General features: G+C 42.8%; 1 protein-coding gene across 1 annotated transcript in view; it reads right to left on the bottom strand.

The window, feature by feature from the left end:
* vwf (von Willebrand factor) overlaps positions 1-22410 on the bottom strand; it is a 169092-nt gene that overhangs the window by 54288 nt on the left and 92394 nt on the right. The window contains exons 38-43 of the mRNA XM_031801117.1: positions 21341-21530; positions 20696-21037; positions 20092-20330; positions 13519-13621; positions 8948-9019; positions 5156-5260 (exon numbers count right to left, since the gene is read on the bottom strand). Of these exons, the coding sequence (XP_031656977.1) occupies positions 5156-5260; positions 8948-9019; positions 13519-13621; positions 20092-20330; positions 20696-21037; positions 21341-21530 (1051 nt within the window). The remainder of the gene's footprint in view (positions 1-5155; positions 5261-8947; positions 9020-13518; positions 13622-20091; positions 20331-20695; positions 21038-21340; positions 21531-22410) is intronic.

The following is a 22410-nucleotide window of genomic DNA, read 5'->3' as shown; positions in this document are numbered from 1 at the left end:
ACTACCCGTACTAGCATAAGCCATATACAGTCTATTGTCATACTTGATTTTAAACGATAACTCTAAAGTTTGCTCCGGTGAGTCCAAAAACATAAACACCTGTCGCCGAAATGACATTACCTGTTTCAACGCCGGGTGTTTGCAACCCAACGGGACAACCTTAATTGAACTGGCGAACTTCCCAAAGCGCAATAACTCGCGCTCCAATAGCTCATTTGGAATAAACGGTGGTACATTTGAAATTGTTACCCTTGTTGACGGAGAAAAAAGCGGCGTAACTTGAATAAACATTCCTTTAAGAAGTACACCATGCTCAACCATCCGATCAACTAGACACTCTTCTTTAAGAAATACCACCACAGCTTTATTCATCTGGGATGCATAAGCAATATTCTCATAGCCTACCTTCTCTCCTACGGCGACCAGAAACTCCTCCACCGTGACAGCAGCTTCAGTAACACACCTAAAGTCATGCCTAAGTGACAGGGACGGCATCCCCATTCGGGCTGCCATCCCCGCCAAAATCAGGGTAATTTCGATACGAAAAACAAAATACTTAATTCTACCACAATAACAAACAAAAATAACCTTAATCATGCACAGAAGAAAACCAAAAAAATGCCACCAAGAAATAGCAAACCGAAAAAAAGTTGTGAATATCTAACTCTCCACAACACACACACTCCTTCACTCAAACAATTCCCAGCATGCACCAATCACTCCCAGCATGCAGAGAGAGAGAAAAAGAGAGAGAGAGAGAGAGACAGAGAGAGAGAGAGACAGACAGAGACAGAGACAGAGACAGAGACAGAGACAGAGACAGAGACAGAGAGAGAGAGACAGAGAGAGAGAGAGAGAGAGAGAGAGATGAATGAGTCTTAGATATTCTTAGATAACTTTCTGGATACCACATTCACTCACAGTAAAGAAGGCATCAATCTAGCAGTAAAAAACTGCAAACGGCAAAAGAGGCACACTTGTAATTGATAAAAAACAAAACAAAAAAGATCACAGATGACAACTGGTTTGATGCTGATTGTAAAATGATAAGGAAAAAACTTAGAACACTATCCAACCAAAAGCACAGAAACCCAAATAATGGTGAATTACACTTTCGTTACTGTGAGAATTTAAAACTATATAAACGTACACTTAGAACCAAAAAAGCACCGTGCAACAGCAAGCAACTTCCACTAATTGAGGAGTCCATAAACACAAACAACTTCTGGCAAAATTTAAACAATAGGAAAAAATATATATATATCTAAACAAGAGGAATTAGCGATACAAAATGGTGACATATGGACAACCCATTTTGAAACACTCTACAACACTGTTCACATTGACACAAATGCAGAACAACGCCAAATTCATGAGAAGTTGAATGGATTAGAAAAAGCTATAAAGGACAATCAAAATCCATTCTACTTCCCAATTACTGACCAGGAGCTCTATAAGAAACTTCAGGCTCTCAAATTTAAAAAAGCATGCGGACCTGATGGCATCCTAAAAGAGATGCTCAAACTCACTAGTGCAAAATTTCAATTGACTAAATTAAAACAGTTATTTCCCTGACATTTGGAATCAAGGACTCATAACCCCAATCTTTAACGGAGACACATTTGACAGTAACAATTCCAGAGGCATTTGTGTGAACAGCAACCTTGGGAAGGTTTTCTGTAGTATTATAAATGTAAGAGTTCTACACTTCCTTAATAAGCACAATGTCTTGTGTAAAAGCCAAATTGGATTTATACCAAAACATCGCACAACTGATCATATTTACACCCTACACACCCTGATAGATAAACATGTCCACCAATATAATACCAAAATATACGCTTGCTTTATCGACTTCCAAAAAGCATTTGATTCTATTTGGCATGCAGGACTGTTTTACAAAGTTATTTAAAGTGGTGTAGGGGGTAAAACATATGACATAATTAAGTCAATGTATACTGGCAATATATGCAGCATTAAAATTGGCAAGAAAATAACATAATTTTTTAACAAGGGGCGGGGCCTTCGTCAGGGTTGCAATCTGAGCCCTGCACTCTTCAATATTCTAGAAAAATCCTCAGTCCCTGGTGTTAGCCTCCACAATTTAGAAGTTCAATGCCTACTCTTCACAGATGACATACAGTATGCCTGCTTTCACCCACAGCACATGGCCTACAGCAGAGCCTGGACCTGCTAGAGCAGTACTGTCAGACCTGGGCCCTGGCAGTTGTCCCGCCCTGGTCTTATTATTTTGTGTTTTCTTTATTATTTTGGTCAAGCCAGGGTGTGACATGGGTTATTTATGTGGTGTGTTTTGTCTTGGGGTTTTTGTAGGTCATGGGATTGTGGTATAGTAGAGTTGTTTAGGTAAGTCTAAGGTTGCCTAGAGTGGTTCTCAATCAGAGGCAGGTAGGTAGGCAGCCATATTCTTTTAGTGTTTCGTGGGTGATTGTTCCTGTCTCTGTGTTTGTTAGCACCAGATAGGGCTGTTTAGGTTTTTCACGTTTATTGTTTTATATTGTTTCGTCTTTATTAAAGATGTATGAAGATAACCACGCTGCATTTTGGTGCTCCTCTCTTTCGACACAAGAAACCTTAACAGTAAAACACCAAAAGACTAAAATAATGATTTTCCAGAGAAGATCCAGATCTCAGGGAATTAGACCAAAGTTCTCAATTGGTACAAAATATATAGAGTACTGCACACACTACAATTACTTAGGTTTAAAAATAAGCTCAACTGGACACATTAAAGAGGCAGTGAATGAACTGAGAGAGAAAGTACGCAGGGCATTCTACGCAATTAAAAAACAAATAAAAATTGAAATACCTATTACAATTTGGCTAAAACTAATTGAATATGTCATTGAACCAATTGTACTTTATGGCAGCGAGTTGTGAGGTCCACTTGCAAAATAAGATTTGACTATAAAAAACGTTTGCCATGTTTCTGTCGATATTATGGATATAATTTGGAATTTTTGTCTGCGTTGTCATGACCTAACTGGGAGTCTCGTAAGTGAAAACATCCGAAGATCATCAAAGGTAAACGATTAATTTGATTGCTTTTCTGATTTTCGTGACCAAGTTACCTGCCACTAGGGGTACATAATGTTTTGCAAGGAAATCGATAAACTTACACAAAAGCTTTTATTGTTTTTGCTGTAAAGCATCATTTCTAAATCTGAGATGACAGGGTGATTAACAAAAGGCTAAGCTGTGTTTCGCTATATTTTACTTGAATTTGAATTTTGCACGCCCAATTTTTCAGTTTTTGATTTGTTAAAAAAGTTTGAAATATCCAATAAATGTCGTTCCACTTCATGATTGTGTCCCACTTGTTGTTGATTCTTCACAAAAAAATACAGTTTTATATCTTTATGTTTGAAGCCTGAAATGTGGCAAAAGGTCGCAAAGTTCAAGGGGGCCGAATACTTTCGCAAGGCACTGTATGTATGGAATACTGTGTGATAAGTGTATGTGCAACACTATATAAAGTATGGTAATGTACTGGTGTGATGGCATTTGGACAGTGGTGTAAAGTACTACTTAAGTATTTCTGGGGGTATATGTACATTACTTTACTATTTATGTTTAGGGCAACTTTTACTTTTACTTCACTACAAAATTATTTATTTTTTACTCCATACACTTTCCCTGACACCCAAAAGTACTTGTTACATTTTGACAAGAAAATTGTCCAATTCACACACTTATCAAGAGAACGTCACCGGTCATCCCTACTGCATTTCATCTGGCAGACTCACTAAACACAAATGCTTTGTTTGTAAATTATGTCTGAGTGTTGAAGTGTGGCCCTGGCTATCTGTCAATAAAAAATTAAAACATACAATTGGGCCATCTGGTTTAATATAAGGAATTTGAAATTATTCTAACTTTCACTTTTGATACTTAAGTACATTTTAGCTATTCCATTTACTTTTGATACTTAAGTACATTTGAGCAATTCTATTTACTTTTGATACTTAAGTATTTTTAAAACTAAACACTTTAGGACTTACTCAAGTAGTATTTTACTGGGTGACTTTTACTTTAGTCATTTTCATTAAGGTATCTTTACATATAATGACAATTTAGTACTTTTCCACCACTGGATGTGGGCGGGGGTTTTAGCATTTCTTTCACGTGACCCATCAATTTAGACAAGTGTGTCTGTATAAGAGTCATCTAATATTTATAACATATTTATATCTGGACACACATGGAATTGTTCCTTATTGTAGGCTACTACCACTTTTAGTCTTCATCTTTACTACACTACTCACTGTTTAGCACATGACCTCACATGTGGATCCTTAAAGAGATGGGTGGGGCTGGTTTAAGAGGGTGTGAACAATGCTGAATGGGTGGGGCTGGTTTAAGAGGGTGTGAACAATGCTGAATGGGTGTAGACAAAGGAGAGCTCCCCAGGAGGTACCAAAAAATTCAAGGCCCTTTTCTCAAAAGTTAGTTAAAAAGTTTATCAACTTTCAAAGCATAATTACTTTCCCATTGTTCTTCAAAAATGCAGTGTATGATATACCATTTGTAGCTCTAAGTCTCTACTTTTTAACTATATAAAAAAAATATATATATTTTTTAATACTTCAAAACCTAATGGTAGGTCCTGGAAGTCACAAAAATAGATGGGTGTTGGTTCAATTGATTTTAATCAATCGATTTTAAAGAAGAGCGACATTTTGGTGTGGCAGTTTCTTTTCCTGTGATCGCGGAACGCTTTTTAGCAGAGTGGTTGGAAAGGACATGGAGCTCCTGCTCCATGAGCAACGAACGGGATTTACAACTGCTCAACTCTGCTCCATGCTCTGGTGGGCACTGGAATTACTAATTGAAGACGGTGGAAAGTACACTTTTGTCAGAACAGGCTGGCTAAATATGCAGCAGTAACTCAACATACTGTCATTAAAGCTACATTTTCAAATTTCATAGTGCAGTATATCCTTGTGTGTAACAATGCCAAACGGAACATTTCATTTCATTTAGACAAAGCTTATTCATTTTTTTATTTTTTTAATCTCCATAAATGATCACTCACACAAGTGAACAAAAACCAATGTCCGTTCAGATATTCAGATTTCCAGATAGTCATCCTTAATAGAGATCATATAATTCAGGATGTGTGTGTTTTACTCACCACAGTGATGAATGGGTTGACACTCTCCAGGGTTAGTCAGCACCACAGTCAGACCGTCTTCACAGCGAGGAACCTCCGGCAGCTGGCAACTAACCAGGTCACATACTACACACACACACACACACAAACACACACACACACACACATACACACAAACACACAGTACACAGTATTATAGTATCACACACTACACATACAGTATTACAGTAGTATTAGTGTAGACTACAATATAGTAGTCCAATATAGTGCATTATAGTACATATTAGTACTGTAGAATAGTGTTGTAGCATTTTAATAATGTAGTACGTACCACTGTCACAACCTGATCTGTTTCACCTGTCTTGGTGCTTGTCTCCACCCCCACCAAGTGTCTCCCCTCATTATCTCCTGTGTATTTAAACCTGTTTCCTCTGTTTGCCTGTTGCCAGTTTGTTTTATTCATCAAGCCTACCAGCGTTTTTCCCCTTGCTCCTGTCTTATGGCGGGAGGGACTCCATAACCTGGCAAAATGCCATGACCAGGCATTCGACAGTTCTGGAGCAATTCCGTGGATTCCCTACTGGGCAGCGGGTCACACTCGTAATCGCCCAGCCTACCCCAGTGTCCCGAGAACCCCGCTTACCTCCTCCGGAGCGCTATGCTGGAGATTCTATAACCTGCCAGGCTTTTCTCTCCCTCAATTTTCACCATGCAGCCTTCTGTGTTCCCTCGGACCACTCGAGGATAGTGTACATTATAACGCTGATGTCCGGGAGGGCACTCGCCTGGGCTACGATGGTGTGGGAGCAACAGTCCACCATCTTTCTTAGTCTAGAGAAGTTCGAAGCGGAAGTTCGTAAGGTGTTTGATTCTCTGTTGTCTGGGAGAGAGGCTGCTCATAAGCTGCTCCAGCTACGTCAAGACTCCCGTAGTGTGGCAGACTATGCAATGGATTTTCGCATGTTGGTGGCTGAGAGTGCCTGGAACCTGGAAGCATTGTTCGACATGCAGCCCGGGAGCTGCCCGGGCTGCATCACCACCCTGGATGGTTCCGACCTAGAATATGTGGACGTCTATAAGTACCTAGGTGTCTGGCTAGACTGCAAACTCTCCTTCCAGACTCATATCAAACATCTCCAATCGAAAATCAAATCAAGAGTCGGCTTTCTATTCCGCAACAAAGCCTCCTTCACTCAAGCCGCCAAGCTTACCCTAGTAAAACTGACTATCCTACCGATCCTCGACTTCGGCGATGTCATCTACAAAATGGCTTCCAACACTCTACTCAGCAAACTGGATGCAGTCTATCACAGTCCCATCCGTTTTGTCACTAAAGCACCTTATACCACCCACCACTGCGACTTGTATGCTCTAGTCGGCTGGCCCTCACTACATATTCGTCGCCAGACCCACTGGCTCCAGGTCATCTACAAGTCTATGCTAGGTAAAGCTCCGCCTTATCTCAGCTCACTGGTCACGATGGCAACACCCATCCGTAGCACGCGCTCCAGCAGGTGTATCTCACTGATCATCCCTAAAGCCAACACCTCATTTGGCCGCCTTTCGTTCCAGTACTCTGCTGCCTGTGACTGGAACGAATTGCAAAAATCGCTGAAGTTGGAGACTTTTATCTCCCTCACCAACTTCAAACATCAGCTATCTGAGCAGCTAACCGATCGCTGCAGCTGTACATAGTCTATTGGTAAATAGCCCACCCTTTTCACCTACCTCATCCCCATACTGTTTTTATTTATCAACTTTTCTGCTCTTCTGCACACCTATATCTCTACCTGTACATGACCATCTGATCATTTATCACTCCAGTGTTAATCTGCAAAATTGTAATTATTTGCCTACCTCCTCATGCCTTTTGCACACATTGTATATAGACCCCCCCTTTGTTTTCTACTGTGTTATTGACTTGTTAATTGTTTACTCCATGTGTAACTCTTTGTTGTATGCTCACACTGCTATGCTTTATCTTGGCCAGGTCGCAGTTGCAAATGAGAACTTGTTCTCAACTAGCCTACCTGGTTAAATAAAGGTGAAATAAAAAAAATAAAAAATTAAATGGACCTTGACTCCCTCATAGCCTTGACCATCCGAATCGATGGACGGCTTTGAGAACGTAGGAAGGAGAGGGAATCTGTGCCCTTTCACCCTCGTTCGCCCTCGATTCCCACTTTGCCTCCGAAGAATCCCGGACACCCCCAAAGTCTATTTGTCCGTCCCCGAAGTCTACATGAACCCGACATCACCCGAGTTCTCTCAGGAATCACCGAAGGCCGAAGAAGCGGAGAAGAAGCACAAAACCCTGCGCCCGTGCATCGACTACCGGGGCCTAAATGACATTATGGGGAAGAACAGCTGCCTGCTACCACTCATCTCGACGGCCTTTGAGACTCTCCAGGGGGACACCGTGTTCTCCAAGCTGTACCTATGGAACGCCTACCCACTGGTGCGAATACAGGAATAGGACGAGTGGAAGACTGCCTTCAACACAGCCAGTGTTCACTACGAGTGTCTGGTCATGCCATTTGGGCTTACCAACGCCCCAACTGTGTTCCAGGCTCTGGTTAATGATGTTCTCTGTGACATGTTGAACCAGTTCGACTTTGACTACCTCAACGAAATCCTCATCTTCTCCCGCTCCGCCCAAGAACACATGCTCCACGTCTGACAGGTTCTCCAACGCCTCCTGGAGAACCAGCTGTTTCTAATAGCAGAGAAGTACGAATTCTATCGCTTCACCATCCCCTTCCTGGGTTACATCATCACTGCAGGGAATGTACAGATGGATCTCGGGAAGGTGAGAGTGGTGGTGGATTGGCCCCAGCCTACATCCAGGGTGCAGCTAAAACATTTCCTGTGATTCGCCAACTTTTATCGCCGCTTTATCTGGGGTTACAGCACCCTGGCTTCCCCCATCTATACTCACCACTTCCAAGGTTCTGTTCACGTGGTCCCCAGCTGCTGACCGGGAGTTCTGGACAGCGTTTCACCACAGCTCCCATCTTGATTCATCCTGTTCCAACCCGCGAGTTCGTGGTGGAGGCCACTGCTTCGGATGTCTGAGTGGGCGCTGTCCGGTCCCAGCATTGGACCTCAAGTTACATCCCTGCGCAGCCTTCTCCCATTTCGTAAACGCCATGGAGAGGAACTACGATGTGGGGAATTGTGAGCTACTCGCGATGAAGATGGCGTTGGAGGAGTGGAGGCACGGACTGGAGCGGGCGGAACATCTGTTCATTGTGTGGGCCGACCACAAGAACCTGGAATATCTCTGCACCGCCAAGCGTCTAAATTCCAGGCAAGCTAGGTGGGCCCTGCTCTTCACCTGGTTCAACTTCTCCCTCTTCTACCAACCAGGATCCAGAAACATTAAGCTGGATTCACTGTCATGCTGCTAAAGCCCTGTAGTTACCACACTGGTACTCCGGACAACAGTTGGACTGTGTTAATGTGTTGTTGTATTGTATTGTATACAGCATGGTATAGTAATCTGGTGTGGTGTAATATTATAATATATTGTAGGTATAGTAATTTATTAGTGTAGTGTTATAATATACAGTATATATTAGTATAGTATTCTAGTAGTACAGTATTGTAAAGAAAGTATATATTGGTATAGTATTCTAGTAGTGTAGTATTATAATACTGTATGAAGCATTTCGCTAAACCCGCAATAACATCTGTACGTGACCAATACATTCGATTTGATTTAATACACAGTATATATTACTATAGTATTCTAGTGTAGTATTCTAATATACCATATATATTAGTAAAGAATTCTAGTAATATGGTACATACCACACTCGTATTCCGGACAACACTTGGACTCCCTCTTCTCCCTCAGAACCTCACAGGGTCCACACACTGGAGCTACACACCCATACACACACACACACACACGCACACACACACACATTCTCCACTGAGTATGTGTGTTCATGAGTGTACCCCGTATGTCTATGTGTGTGTGTGTGTGTGTGTGTGTGTGTGTGTGTGTGTGTGTGTGTGTGTGTGTGTGTGTGTGTGTGTGTGTATCTGAATGTATATAGATTGGGATGTATGGATAAAATGGACGTACATAAAGTATTTCAACCAAAACCTAATATTAGATAAAGAGAACCTGAATTTGCAAATAACAAAAAAATATAAATACTAACACCCAATCCCTCTGTGTGAAAAAGTATTTGCCCCTTACACTCAATAACTGAATGTGCTTTCACTGCTATGACTCCGACCAAACACTTCCTGTAGCTGTTGATCAGTCCACCTTTAGCTGCAATGATTCCAACCAAACACTTCCTGTAGTTGTTGATCAGTCCACCTTTAGCTGCAATGACTCCAACCAAACACTTCCAGTAGCTGTTGATCAGTCCACCTTTAGCTGCAACGACTCCAACCAAACACTTCCTGTAGCTGTTGATCAGTCCACCTTTAGCTGCAATGACTCCAACCAAACACTTCCAGTAGCTGTTGATCAGTCCAACTTTAGCTGCAATGACTCCAACCAAACACTTCCTGTAGCTGTTGATCAGTCCACCTTTAGCTGCAATGACTCCAACCAAACACTTCCTGTAGTTGTTGATCAGTCCACCTTTAGCTGCAATGACTCCAACCAAACACCTCCTGTAGTTGTTGATCAGTCCACCTTTAGCTGCAATGACTCCAACCAAACACTTCCTGTAGTTGTTGATCAGTCCACCTTTAGCTGCAATGACTCCAACCAAACACCTCCTGTAGTTGTTGATCAGTCCACCTTTAGCTGCAATGACTCCAACCAAACACCTCCTGTAGTTGTTGATCAGTCTCTCACGTAGCTGTGGAGGAATTTTCGCCCACTCTTCCATGCAGAACTGCTGTAACTCAGAAACATTTGCGGTTTTTCAAGCATGAACTGCTCATTTCAGGTCCTGCTACAACATCTCAATTGGGATTAGGTTTGGACTTTGTCAAGTCAAATTTCAGACCTAATCCCAATCAGCTAAAGGTGGTACAACCAGTATATTGAGTGTAAGGGTGCAATTACTTTTTCACACAGGGGCATTGGATCATTACAGAGGGTAGTGGGTACGGCCCAGTACATCACTGGCGGCAAGCTTCCTGCCATCCAGGACCTCTATACCAGGTGGTGCCAGAGGAAGGCCCTAAAAATGGTCATAGACTCTAGCCACCTTAGTCATAGACTGTTCTCTCTGTTACTGCACTGCAAGCGGTACAGGAGCGCCAAGTCTAGGTCCAAGAAGCTTCTAAACAGCTTCTACCCCAAGCCATAAGACTCCTGAACATCTAATCAAATGGCTACCCAGACTATTTGCATTGCCCCAGCCCCCCACTTACACCGCTGCTACTCTCTGTTATTATCTCTGCATATTCACTTTAATATCTCCACCTACATGTACATATTACCTCAATTACCTTGACTAACCAGTGCCCCCGCACATTGACGCTGTACCAGTCCCCCCCCTATATAGTCTCGCTTTTGTTATTTTACTGCTGCTCTTTAACTACTTGTTAATTTTATTTCTTATTCTTATTTCTGTTTTTTAAACCGCATTGTTGGTTAGGGGCTTGTAAGTAAGCATTTCACTGTAAGGTCTACCTACCTTTTTTTCATAAAAAGAAAGGTATGAAATTGTTGTTTCAATTGTTCACTCATGTTCCCTTTGTTTAATATTAGGTTTTGGTTGAAAATTGGATAACATTCAGCATCAAAAATATGTAACAACAGAGAAAATTACAAAGGGGCAAATACTTTTCCACAACACTGTATGTGTGTGTTATGATCAATGCAGGGTCGGTATGTATGTGTGTGTTATGATCAATGCAGGGTCGGTATGTATGTGTGTGTTATGATCAATGCAGGGTCGGTATGTATGTGTGTGTTATGATCAATGCAGGGTCGGTATGTATGTGTGTGTTATGATCAATGCAGGGTCGGTATGTATGTATGTGTGTGTTATGATCAATGCAGGGTCGGTATGTATGTATGTGTGTGTTATGATCAATGCAGGGTCGGTATGTATGTATGTGTGTGTTATGATCAATGCAGGGTCGGTATGTATGTGTGTGTTATGATCAATGCAGGGTCGGTATGTATGTATGTGTGTGTTATGATCAATGCAGGGTCGGTATGTATGTATGTGTTATGATCAATGCAGGGTCGGTATGTATGTGTGTGTTATGATCAATGCAGGGTCGGTATGTATGTATGTGTGTGTTATGATCAATGCAGGGTCGGTATGTATGTATGTGTGTGTTATGATCAATGCAGGGTCGGTATGTATGTGTGTGTTATGATCAATGCAGGGTCGGTATGTATGTATGTGTGTGTTATGATCAATGCAGGGTCGGTATGTATGTGTGTGTTATGATCAATGCAGGGTTGGTATGTATGTGTGTGTTGCCGTTATGATCAATGCAGGGTCGGTATGTATGTGTGTGTTATGATCAATGCAGGGTCGGTATGTATGTGTGTGTTATGATCAATGCAGGGTCGGTATGTATGTATGTGTGTGTTATGATCAATGCAGGGTCGGTATGTATGTGTGTGTTATGATCAATGCAGGGTTGGTATGTATGTGTGTGTTGCCGTTATGATCAATGCAGGGTCGGTATGTATGTGTGTGTTATGATCAATGCAGGGTCGGTATGTATGTGTGTGTTATGATCAATGCAGGGTCGGTATGTATGTGTGTGTTATGATCAATGCAGGGTCGGTATGTATGTGTGTGTTACCGTTATGATCAATGCAGGGTCGGTATGTATGTGTGTGTTACCGCTATGATCAATGCAGGGTCGGTATGTATGTACGTGTGTGTTATGATCAATGCAGGGTCGGTATGTATGTGTGTGTTACCGCTATGATCAATGCAGGGTCGGTATGTATGTGTGTGTGTGTTATGATCAATGCAGGGACGGTATGAATGTGTGTGTTATGATCAATGCAGGGTCGGTATGTATGTGTGTGTTATGATCAATGCAGGGTTGTTATGTATGTGTGTGTGTGTTTTGATCAATGCAGGGTCGGTATGTATGTATGTGTGTGTTATGATCAATGCAGGGTCGGTATGTATGTATGTGTGTGTTATGATCAATGCAGGGTCGGTATGTATGTATGTGTGTGTTATGATCAATGCAGGGTCGGTATGTATGTGTGTGTTATGATCAATGCAGGGTCGGTATGTATGTGTGTGTTATGATCAATGCAGGGTCGGTATGTATGTGTGTGTTACCGCTATGATCAATGCAGGGTCGGTATGTATGTGTGTGTTATGATCAATGCAGGGTCGGTATGTATGTGTGTGTTATGATCAATGCAGGGTCGGTATGTATGTGTGTGTTATGATCAATGCAGGGTCGGTACGTATGTGTGTGTTATGATCAATGCAGGGTCGGTATGTATGTATGTGTGTGTTATGATCAATGCAGGGTCGGTATGTATGTGTGTGTTATGATCAATGCAGGGTCGGTATGTATGTGTGTGTTATGATCAATGCAGGGTCGGTACGTATGTGTGTGTTATGATCAATGCAGGGTCAGTATGTATGTGTGTGTTACCGTTATGATCAATGCAGGGTCGGTATGTATGTGTGTGTTATGATCAATGCAGGGTCGGTATGTATGTGTGTGTTATGATCAATGCAGGGTCGGTATGTATGTGTGTGTTATGATCAATGCAGGGTCGGTATGTATGTGTGTGTTATGATCAATGCAGGGTCGGTATGTATGTGTGTGTTATGATCAATGCAGGGTCGGTATGTATGTGTGTGTTATGATCAATGCAGGGTCGGTATGTATGTGTGTGTTATGATCAATGCAGGGTCGGTACGTATGTGTGTGTTATGATCAATGCAGGGTCGGTATGTATGTATGTGTGTGTTATGATCAATGCAGGGTCGGTATGTATGTGTGTGTTATGATCAATGCAGGGTCGGTATGTATGTGTGTGTTATGATCAATGCAGGGTCGGTACGTATGTGTGTGTTATGATCAATGCAGGGTCAGTATGTATGTGTGTGTTATGATCAATGCAGGGTCGGTACGTATGTGTGTGTTATGATCAATGCAGGGTCAGTATGTATGTGTGTGTTATGATCAATGCAGGGTCGGTATGTATGTGTGTGTTATGATCAATGCAGGGTCAGTATGTATGTGTGTGTTATGATCAATGCAGGGTCAGTATGTATGTGTGTGTTATGATCAATGCAGGGTCAGTATGTATGTGTGTGTTATGATCAATGCAGGGTCGGTATGTATGTGTGTGTTATGATCAATGCAGGGTCAGTATGTATGTGTGTGTTATGATCAATGCAGGGTCGGTACGTATGTGTGTGTTATGATCAATGCAGGGTCAGTATGTTTGTGTGTTTTACCTTTATGATCAATGCAGGGGCGAGCAGTGCAGTTGATACGTTGACGATCCAGACACATACAAATCAGACACGTGTTCTCCTCTGGCACCCAGCTCTGTAGATACTACACAAAAACAGACACGTTTTACTATCCTTGTGGGGACCATTGTATTCCCATTCAAAATCCTATTTTTCCTAACCCTTAACACTAACCCCTAATACTAACCCCTAATACTAACCCCTAACACAGGGGTTCCCAAAAGGTTTTTCCACATGACACCATTTTGACATCTGAAAATCCTTATGACCCCAACCATATTATTTCACCTTTATTTAACCAGGTAGGCTAGTTGAGAACAAGTTCTCATTTGCAACTGCGACCTGGCCAAGATGAGGCAAAGCACTTGGACACATATAACAACACAGAGTTACACATGGAGTAAACAATTAACAAGTCAATAACACAGTAGAAAAAAAAGAGAAAAAAAAGTATATATACATTGTGTGCAAAAGGCATGAGGAGGTAGACGAATAATAAAAACAATTCAGATTAACACTGGAGTGATAAATGATCAGATGGTCATGTACAGGTAGAGATATTGGTGTGCAAAAGAGCAGAAAAGGGTGGGCTATTTACCGATAGACTATGTACAGCTGCAGCGATCGGTTAGCTGTTCAGATAGCTGACGTTTGAAGTTGGTGAGGGAGATAAAAGTCTCCAACTTCAGCGATTTTTGCAATTCGTTCCAGTCACAGGCAGCAGAGAACTGGAACGAAAGGCGGCCAAATGAGGTGTTGGCTTTAGGGATGATCAGTGAGATACACCTGCTGGAGCGCGTGCTACGGGTGGGTGTTGCCATCGTGACCAGTGAACTGAGATAAGGCGGAGCTTTATGGCAGAGCTTTATGTAATTAACAGCCAATTAACAGCCAATGTTTACTTTTTACGTTTTCACAAGATGGGTGTGGCTTGATGCATGTGGCATTGGAGCTTCTCAAAGTCTGTGGGCGTGGTCGACATTGAGTATCTCATCTCTGCTGTCACATCCAACCTGAATGGATGTTTGGTTTTAATGCAGACGAGAGCACTGAATCCAGCTTCACACAGATATGAGCTGGCGAAGGGTACAATGAGTTTTCATGCTTTTCGTGCTCGACCAGCGAAATGTCCCTACCTGTCTAAATTTTCCTTGTTTTACTATCCTTGTGAGAACTCTGGTCCTACAAAGGATAGTAAAACCAAAAACATACACACATGTACTATAAATTCATCTTATGTGTGTTTGAAAGAACAGGAGCAGAAAATCAGAGACAGAGGGATGAGAAATGTGTAGGGTTAGGTTTAGGGTTAGGCCAAATGAATCCAAGATGGCGTAGTAGTACAGACGTTGTTTGTTGTTCTCCTGTAAATTTACTTTTTTTGTATTTTTTGGATATATTTCAGTACATTTTCAATCTCTTTTTCCATTTTAAAATGAAATATACCTTCTGGCAACCCGCCTCACTTACAGCCATCAGAAGCTAAGCAGCTAATTAGCTACTAGCTACTTAGTCATTGTTAGCCACTTCTAGCAGCCTTTACCTTTAGCACAGACACCAGCTGCTTTTATTGATAATGGATAATGGATAAAACTTGCCAGTCTGCACAACGCGTAATCAACCCTGAGCATACCGGACTCCACTACAACGACTATTATAGTCGTGTTAGTGAAGAGTCCGTGAAGAATCCAGTGGTAGTGGATAATGGATAAAACTTGCCAGTCTGCACAACGCGTAATCAACCCTGAGCATACCGGACTCCACTACAACGACTATTATAGTCGTGTTAGTGAAGAGTCCGTGAAGAATCCAGTGGTAGTGGATAATGGATAAAACTTGCCAGTCTGCACAACGCGTAATCAACCCTGAGCATACCGGACTCCACTACAACGACTATTATAGTCGTGTTAGTGAAGAGTCCGTGAAGAATCCAGTGGTAGTGGATAATGGATAAAACTTGCCAGTCTGCACAACGCGTAATCAACCCTGAGCATACCGGACTCCACTACAACGACTATTATAGTCGTGTTAGTGAAGAGTCCGTGAAGAATCCAGTGGTAGTGGATAATGGATAAAACTTGCCAGTCTGCACAACGCGTAATCAACCCTGAGCATACCGGACTCCACTACAACGACTATTATAGTCGTGTTAGTGAAGAGTCCGTGAAGAATCCAGTGGTAGTGGATAATGGATAAAACTTGCCAGTCTGCACAACGCGTAATCAACCCTGAGCATACCGGACTCCACTACAACGACTATTATAGTCGTGTTAGTGAAGAGTCCGTGAAGAATCCAGTGGTAGTGGATAATGGATAAAACTTGCCAGTCTGCACAACGCGTAATCAACCCTGAGCATACCGGACTCCACTACAACGACTATTATAGTCGTGTTAGTGAAGAGTCCGTGAAGAATCAAGTGGTAGTGGATAATGGATAAAACTTGCCAGTCTGCACAACGCGTAATCAACCCTGAGCATACCGGACTCCACTACAACGACTATTATAGTCGTGTTAGTGAAGAGTCCGTGAAGAATCCAGTGGTAGTGGATAATGGATAAAACTTGCCAGTCTGCACAACGCGTAATCAACCCTGAGCATACCGGACTCCACTACAACGACTATTATAGTCGTGTTAGTGAAGAGTCCGTGAAGAATCCAGTGGTAGTGGATAATGGATAAAACTTGCCAGTCTGCACAACGCGTAATCAACCCTGAGCATACCGGACTCCACTACAACGACTATTATAGTCGTGTTAGTGAAGAGTCCGTGAAGAATCCAGTGGTAGTGGATAATGGATAAAACTTGCCAGTCTGCACAACGCGTAATCAACCCTGAGCATACCGGACTCCACTACAACGACTATTATAGTCGTGTTAGTGAAGAGTCCGTGAAGAATCCAGTGGTAGTGGATAATGGATAAAACTTGCCAGTCTGCACAACGCGTAATCAACCCTGAGCATACCGGACTCCACTACAACGACTATTATAGTCGTGTTAGTGAAGAGTCCGTGAAGAATCCAGTGGTAGTGGATAATGGATAAAACTTGCCAGTCTGCACAACGCGTAATCAACCCTGAGCATACCGGACTCCACTACAACGACTATTATAGTCGTGTTAGTGAAGAGTCCGTGAAGAATCCAGTGGTAGTGGATAATGGATAAAACTTGCCAGTCTGCACAACGCGTAATCAACCCTGAGCATACCGGACTCCACTACAACGACTATTATAGTCGTGTTAGTGAAGAGTCCGTGAAGAATCCAGTGGTAGTGGATAATGGATAAAACTTGCCAGTCTGCACAACGCGTAATCAACCCTGAGCATACCGGACTCCACTACAACGACTATTATAGTCGTGTTAGTGAAGAGTCCGTGAAGCATCAGCTGTGTAGCCGAGTGATCATAGGGTCCACTGATCAGGCTGGGAGATGGGCCTGGCTCAAGGCTAGCTTTGGGGCTGGGCCACTTGATAGCAGCTAAGTAGCTGCAATGATCAGGAGTAATGATCCAGGGCTTACGGCAGGAATCAGGTGTTGTAGTGGAGTCCGGTATGCTCAGGGTTGATTACGCGTTGTGCAGACTGGCAAGTTTTATCCATTATCCACTACCACTGGATTCTTGCCGTAAGCTCTGGACTTTTGCATTGGATCATTGCTGCTAGCTTGCTGCTACCGAGTGGCTATAGTGGCTAATGCCCTTGTCCTGAAGCTAGCAACAGTTAGCCTCGAGCCAGGCGCATCTCCCGGATAGCAAACAAAATTACTCCAGCTACATAGCTCTTTTGTCAACTGGCCTGGACCCTTTGACGACACGGAGCAGCGCCGTTCCATCACGAATGGTCTGCTGACGTAATTCCATGCACCCTAAACCGGCCTTTGCCAGACGTCGATGAAGATGCTTTTACTTGCCCTGGCCTGCTAACTATTTTTGTACACCGTATCTCCTGCTTGCTAGCGTGGTAACGACTACCTAGCAGCTTCCCTGTTTCATCTACTGTTGTTCACTGGACCCTATGATCACTTGGCTACATAGCTGATGCCTGCTGGACTGTTCATTAATCACGGTACTCCATTTTAGTTTATTTTGTTTATCTGTCGCCCCCAGGCTCGAACTCAGACCCTGTGTGTAGTTAACTGACCCTCTCTGCCCATTCATTGCCATTTTACCTGTTGTTGTCTTAGCTGATGTTGTCTTACCCGTTGTTGTCTTAGCTAATCAACACCTGTGATTGCTTCATGCCTGTCACGTTCTGACCTTTGTTTCCTTTGTTTTGTCTTTTTTTAGTATGGTCAGCGCGTGAGTTGGGGTGGGCAGTCTATGTTTTGTGTTTCTATGTTTTTCTATTTCTGTGTTTGGCCTGATATGGTTCTCAATCACCCACAAACCAATAGTGAAACCCAGGCTACCTAAATATGGTTCTCAATCAGGGATCTGTTTATCGTTGTCCCTGATTGAGAACCATATTTAGGTAGCCTGGGTTTCACTATTGGTTTGTGGGTGTTTGTTTCCTGTGTCAGTGTTTGTGCCACACGGGACTGTTTCGGTTTGGTTTATTTCACGTTATTGTTTATTTGTTTTGTATTTCATAGTGTTCAGGCTTTTCTTATTAAAATCGTCATGGACACTTACCACGCTGCGTTTTGGTCCGATCCCTGCTACACCTCCTCTTCAGACGAAGAGGAGGAAATCTGCCGTAACAATGCCTCGCTTTATGTCTCACTCTAATGTCAGTATGCCTTGTATACTGTTGTTTAGGATAGTTATAATTGTTTTAGTTTACTGTGGAGTCCCACTCAACATGCCTCAGATACGACTTTTGCCCCACCTCTCACACATGCGGTGACCTCACCCAGCATAACTAGTTTGTCCAGAAATGCAACCTCTCTTATTGTCACTCAATGCCTAGGTTTACCTCCACTGTACCCATGCCCTACCATACCCCTATCTGTACATTATGCCTTGAATCTATCCTACCACACCCAGAAATCTGCTCCTTTTATTCTGTGTCCCCAACGCACTAGACAATAAGTTCTTATATCCTTTAGCCATACCCTTATCCTACTCCTCCTGTGTTAACTAACCTCCAGATGAGCTTCAATGCCATACAACTCTCCATCTGTGGCCTACAACTGCTCTTAAATACATCTCCTCTCCCTCAACTCCCTTGATAATGGAGACGGGGTCTATCTGCAGTTCCGCCTTTTCATCCTCAGGCGCCTGCAAGTGGTTAACAAAAACACTGTTTGGACACTGTGTTAACTAACATCCAGACTCATTTCAATGCCATACAACTCTCCTTCCATGGCCTCCAACTGCTCTTAAATGCAAGTAAAACTAAATGCATGCTCTTCAACCGATCGCTGCCCGCACCTGCCCGTCCATCCAGCATCACTACTCTGGACAGTTCTGACTTAGAATATGTGGACAACTGCAAATACCTAGGTGTCTGGTTAGACTGTAAACTCTCCTCCCAGACTCACATTAAGCATCTCCAATCAAAAATGTAATCTAGAATCGGCTTCATATTTCACAACAAAGCATACTTCTCTCATGCTGCCAAACATACCCTTGTAAAATGGACTATTCTACCGATCCTCGACTTCGGCGATGTCATTTACAAAATAGCCTCCAACACTCTACTCAACAAATTGGATGCAGGCTTTCACAGTGCCATCTGTTTAGTCACCAAAGCCCCATATACTACCCACCACTGCGACCTGAATGCTCTCGTTGGCGTGCCCTCGCTTCATGCTTGTCGCCAAACCCACTGGCTCCAGGTCATCTACAAGTCTCTGCTAGGTCAAGCCCCGCCTTATCTCAGCTCACTGGTCACCATAGCAGCACCCACCCGTAGCACGTGCTCCAGCAGGTATATCTCACTTGTCACCCCCAAAGCCAATTCTTACTTTGGCCGCCTTTCCTTCCAGTTCTCTGCTGCCAATGACTGGAACGAATTGCAAAAATCGCTGAAGCTTGAGACTCTTACCTCCCTCACTAACTTTAAGCATCAGCTATCTGAGCAGCTTAACGATCGCTGCATCTGTAAACAGCCCATCTGTAAACAGCCCATCCAACTACCTACCCCACCCCATATTGTTAATATTAACTTTTTTGCTCTTTTGCACACCAGTATTTCTACTTGCACATCATTATCTGCACATTTATCACACCAGTGATAATTTGCTAAATTGTAAATACTTTGCTACTATGGCCTATTTATTCCCATACCTCCTTACACCATTTGCACACTTTTTCTATTGTGTTATTGACTGTACATTTGTTTATTCCATCTGTAACTCTGTGTTGTAGTTTGTGTCACACTGCTTTGCTTTATCTTGGCCAGGTCGCAGTTGTAAATGAGAACTTGTTCTCAACTGGCCTACCTGGTTAAATAAAGGTGACATTTTAAAAACTGGCATGTTGAGAGAAGCAGAGAGTCAGAGGGATGAGAAATTGGCACGTTGAGTTTATCTGCTTGAACAGAGTCTGTGTCCTGGTAAACACCTTTAGCTATCTGTGTGTGAGTGTGGTTATGTGGTTGTGTGTTGTCTCACCGGGTGTGTGTGTCCGTGCTGGTCGATACACTGGTTGCAGGCGTCAGGTGACACACACTCTCCCCCCAGCGGCACCGTGTTCCCTGGACAAAAACACCCTTCTGTTGGCTTGGTGATACACACACTCCCATTACCACTAAGAACCCCTGAGTTGCCAGGCGACAGGCCAATGCTGCTGCAGTCCTCCACACACCCGGTCCGACATGCATCATACTCCATGGAGCTGGGGCACTGCATGGCTACACACAATAATAATCATATTAATCATAATAATCATATTTAATCATACTAATCATAATAAATAATCATAATCTTCATCATCATCAACAATAATCATACACAATATTAATAATAATTAATGATATTAATGTCAAATAGTAATAATAATAGTAGTAATAAAGGTATTTGTAAAGTGCATTTCTCGCACCAAAGGTGCTACAACGTATAAAACAAAGAGAACACTGATCCGAGACAGGAATCAAAGCTAAATACACGTCTCTTCAGAACAAAACACACATATTTATATACAGGTGTTGTCAGAACATAACAAAACACACAGATTTATATACAGGTGTCCTCAGAACAGAACAGGACACAGACTTACGGCAAAGGTTTGTGCTTCTCCAGTGGACACAGAGTCCTCTCTGTCGGCAGAGATGTGTATAGGAGGAAATTACATCACAGACGTCTGTCTCCTGACATGCTTCCTTTTGGCAGCGCAAAATGAAAGGCATGATGGGAACATGTGTGTGACAGGAGGAGAACACCTCGGAGCGCAGCACCTCACACGCCCTCGACGCTCCGTACACACACACTGGGGCATGCCGCGGGACACACACACCGTCGCCGCTCGATACCATCCAATCGGAGACGAGAAGAGCTGAGTCAGAAGTCGAACTGCCATTCCTCAGAGAGAGATAATTAACCCTCTCCTCGCCACACCACCCTGACACACACAGAGAATAATATTATTTAATTACCATAGTGAATTGTATGTTTATGTGTCAATTAATCCCATAAGGGACGGGATGCCAATTGGCGAATTGACACGAAAAGAATTTCGTAAATTTGTTCATTCATTAATTCATTCACACACACACACACACACACACACACACACACACACACACACACACACACACACACACACACACACACACACACACACACACACACACACACACACACAAATGACTTCATTAATGTGTGTGTGTGCGTGTTTACTATGTGTTTATCTGTGAGTGTGTACCACAGACTCCAGAGGTGTGGTGGATAGTGGAGGAGGTGAGTGTGATGGTGAACTCGTTTTTCTGAGGGGTAAATGCCAGGATGTAGCCGTGTTCCACGGATCTCAGCTGAAACATCACTCCTCCATAACGCATCACCTCCACCAGACTGGAGCGGAATGGGAGGGAGACAGGGGCTCCATCTACTGTCACCTAGACACACACACACACACACACACACACACACACACACACACACACACACACACACACACACACACACACACACTCATAGTATACACACTTATAGTGCACATACTCATAGTACACACTCTCATAGTACACACACTCATAGTACACACACTCTTAGTACACATACTCATAGTACACATACTCATAGTACACACTCTCTTAGTACACACACTGTTAGTACACATACTCATAGTACACATACTCATAGTACACACTCAGTACACACACTCAGTACACACACTCTTAGTACACACACTCAGTACACACACTCTTAGTACACACACTCATAGTACACACACTCATAGTACACACACTCATAGTACACACACTCTTAGTACACACACTCAGTACACACACTCAGTACACACACTCAGTACACACACTCAGTACACACACTCAGTACACACACTCATAGTACACACACTCATAGTACACACACTCATAGTACACACACTCATAGTACACACATACTCAGTACACACACTCAGTACACATACTCAGTACACACACTCTTAGTACACACACTCAGTGCACACACTCTTAGTACACACACTCAGTACACATACTCAGTACACACACTCAGTGCACACACTCTTAGTACACACACTCAGTACACATACTCAGTACACACACTCAGTACACACACTCATAGTACACACACTCATAGTACACACACTCATAGTACACACACTCTTAGTACACACACTCAGTACACACACTCTTAGTACACACACTCAGTACACACACTCAGTACACACACTCTTAGTACACACACTCTTAGTACACACACTCAGTACACACACTCAGTACACACACTCATAGTACACACACTCATAGTACA

This window comes from Oncorhynchus kisutch, linkage group LG22 (assembly GCF_002021735.2).
Source record: "Oncorhynchus kisutch isolate 150728-3 linkage group LG22, Okis_V2, whole genome shotgun sequence".
NCBI lineage: Eukaryota > Metazoa > Chordata > Actinopteri > Salmoniformes > Salmonidae > Oncorhynchus > Oncorhynchus kisutch.
Note: the sequence above shows the minus strand (reverse complement) of the source record. Positions and strands in the feature narration are given on the sequence as shown.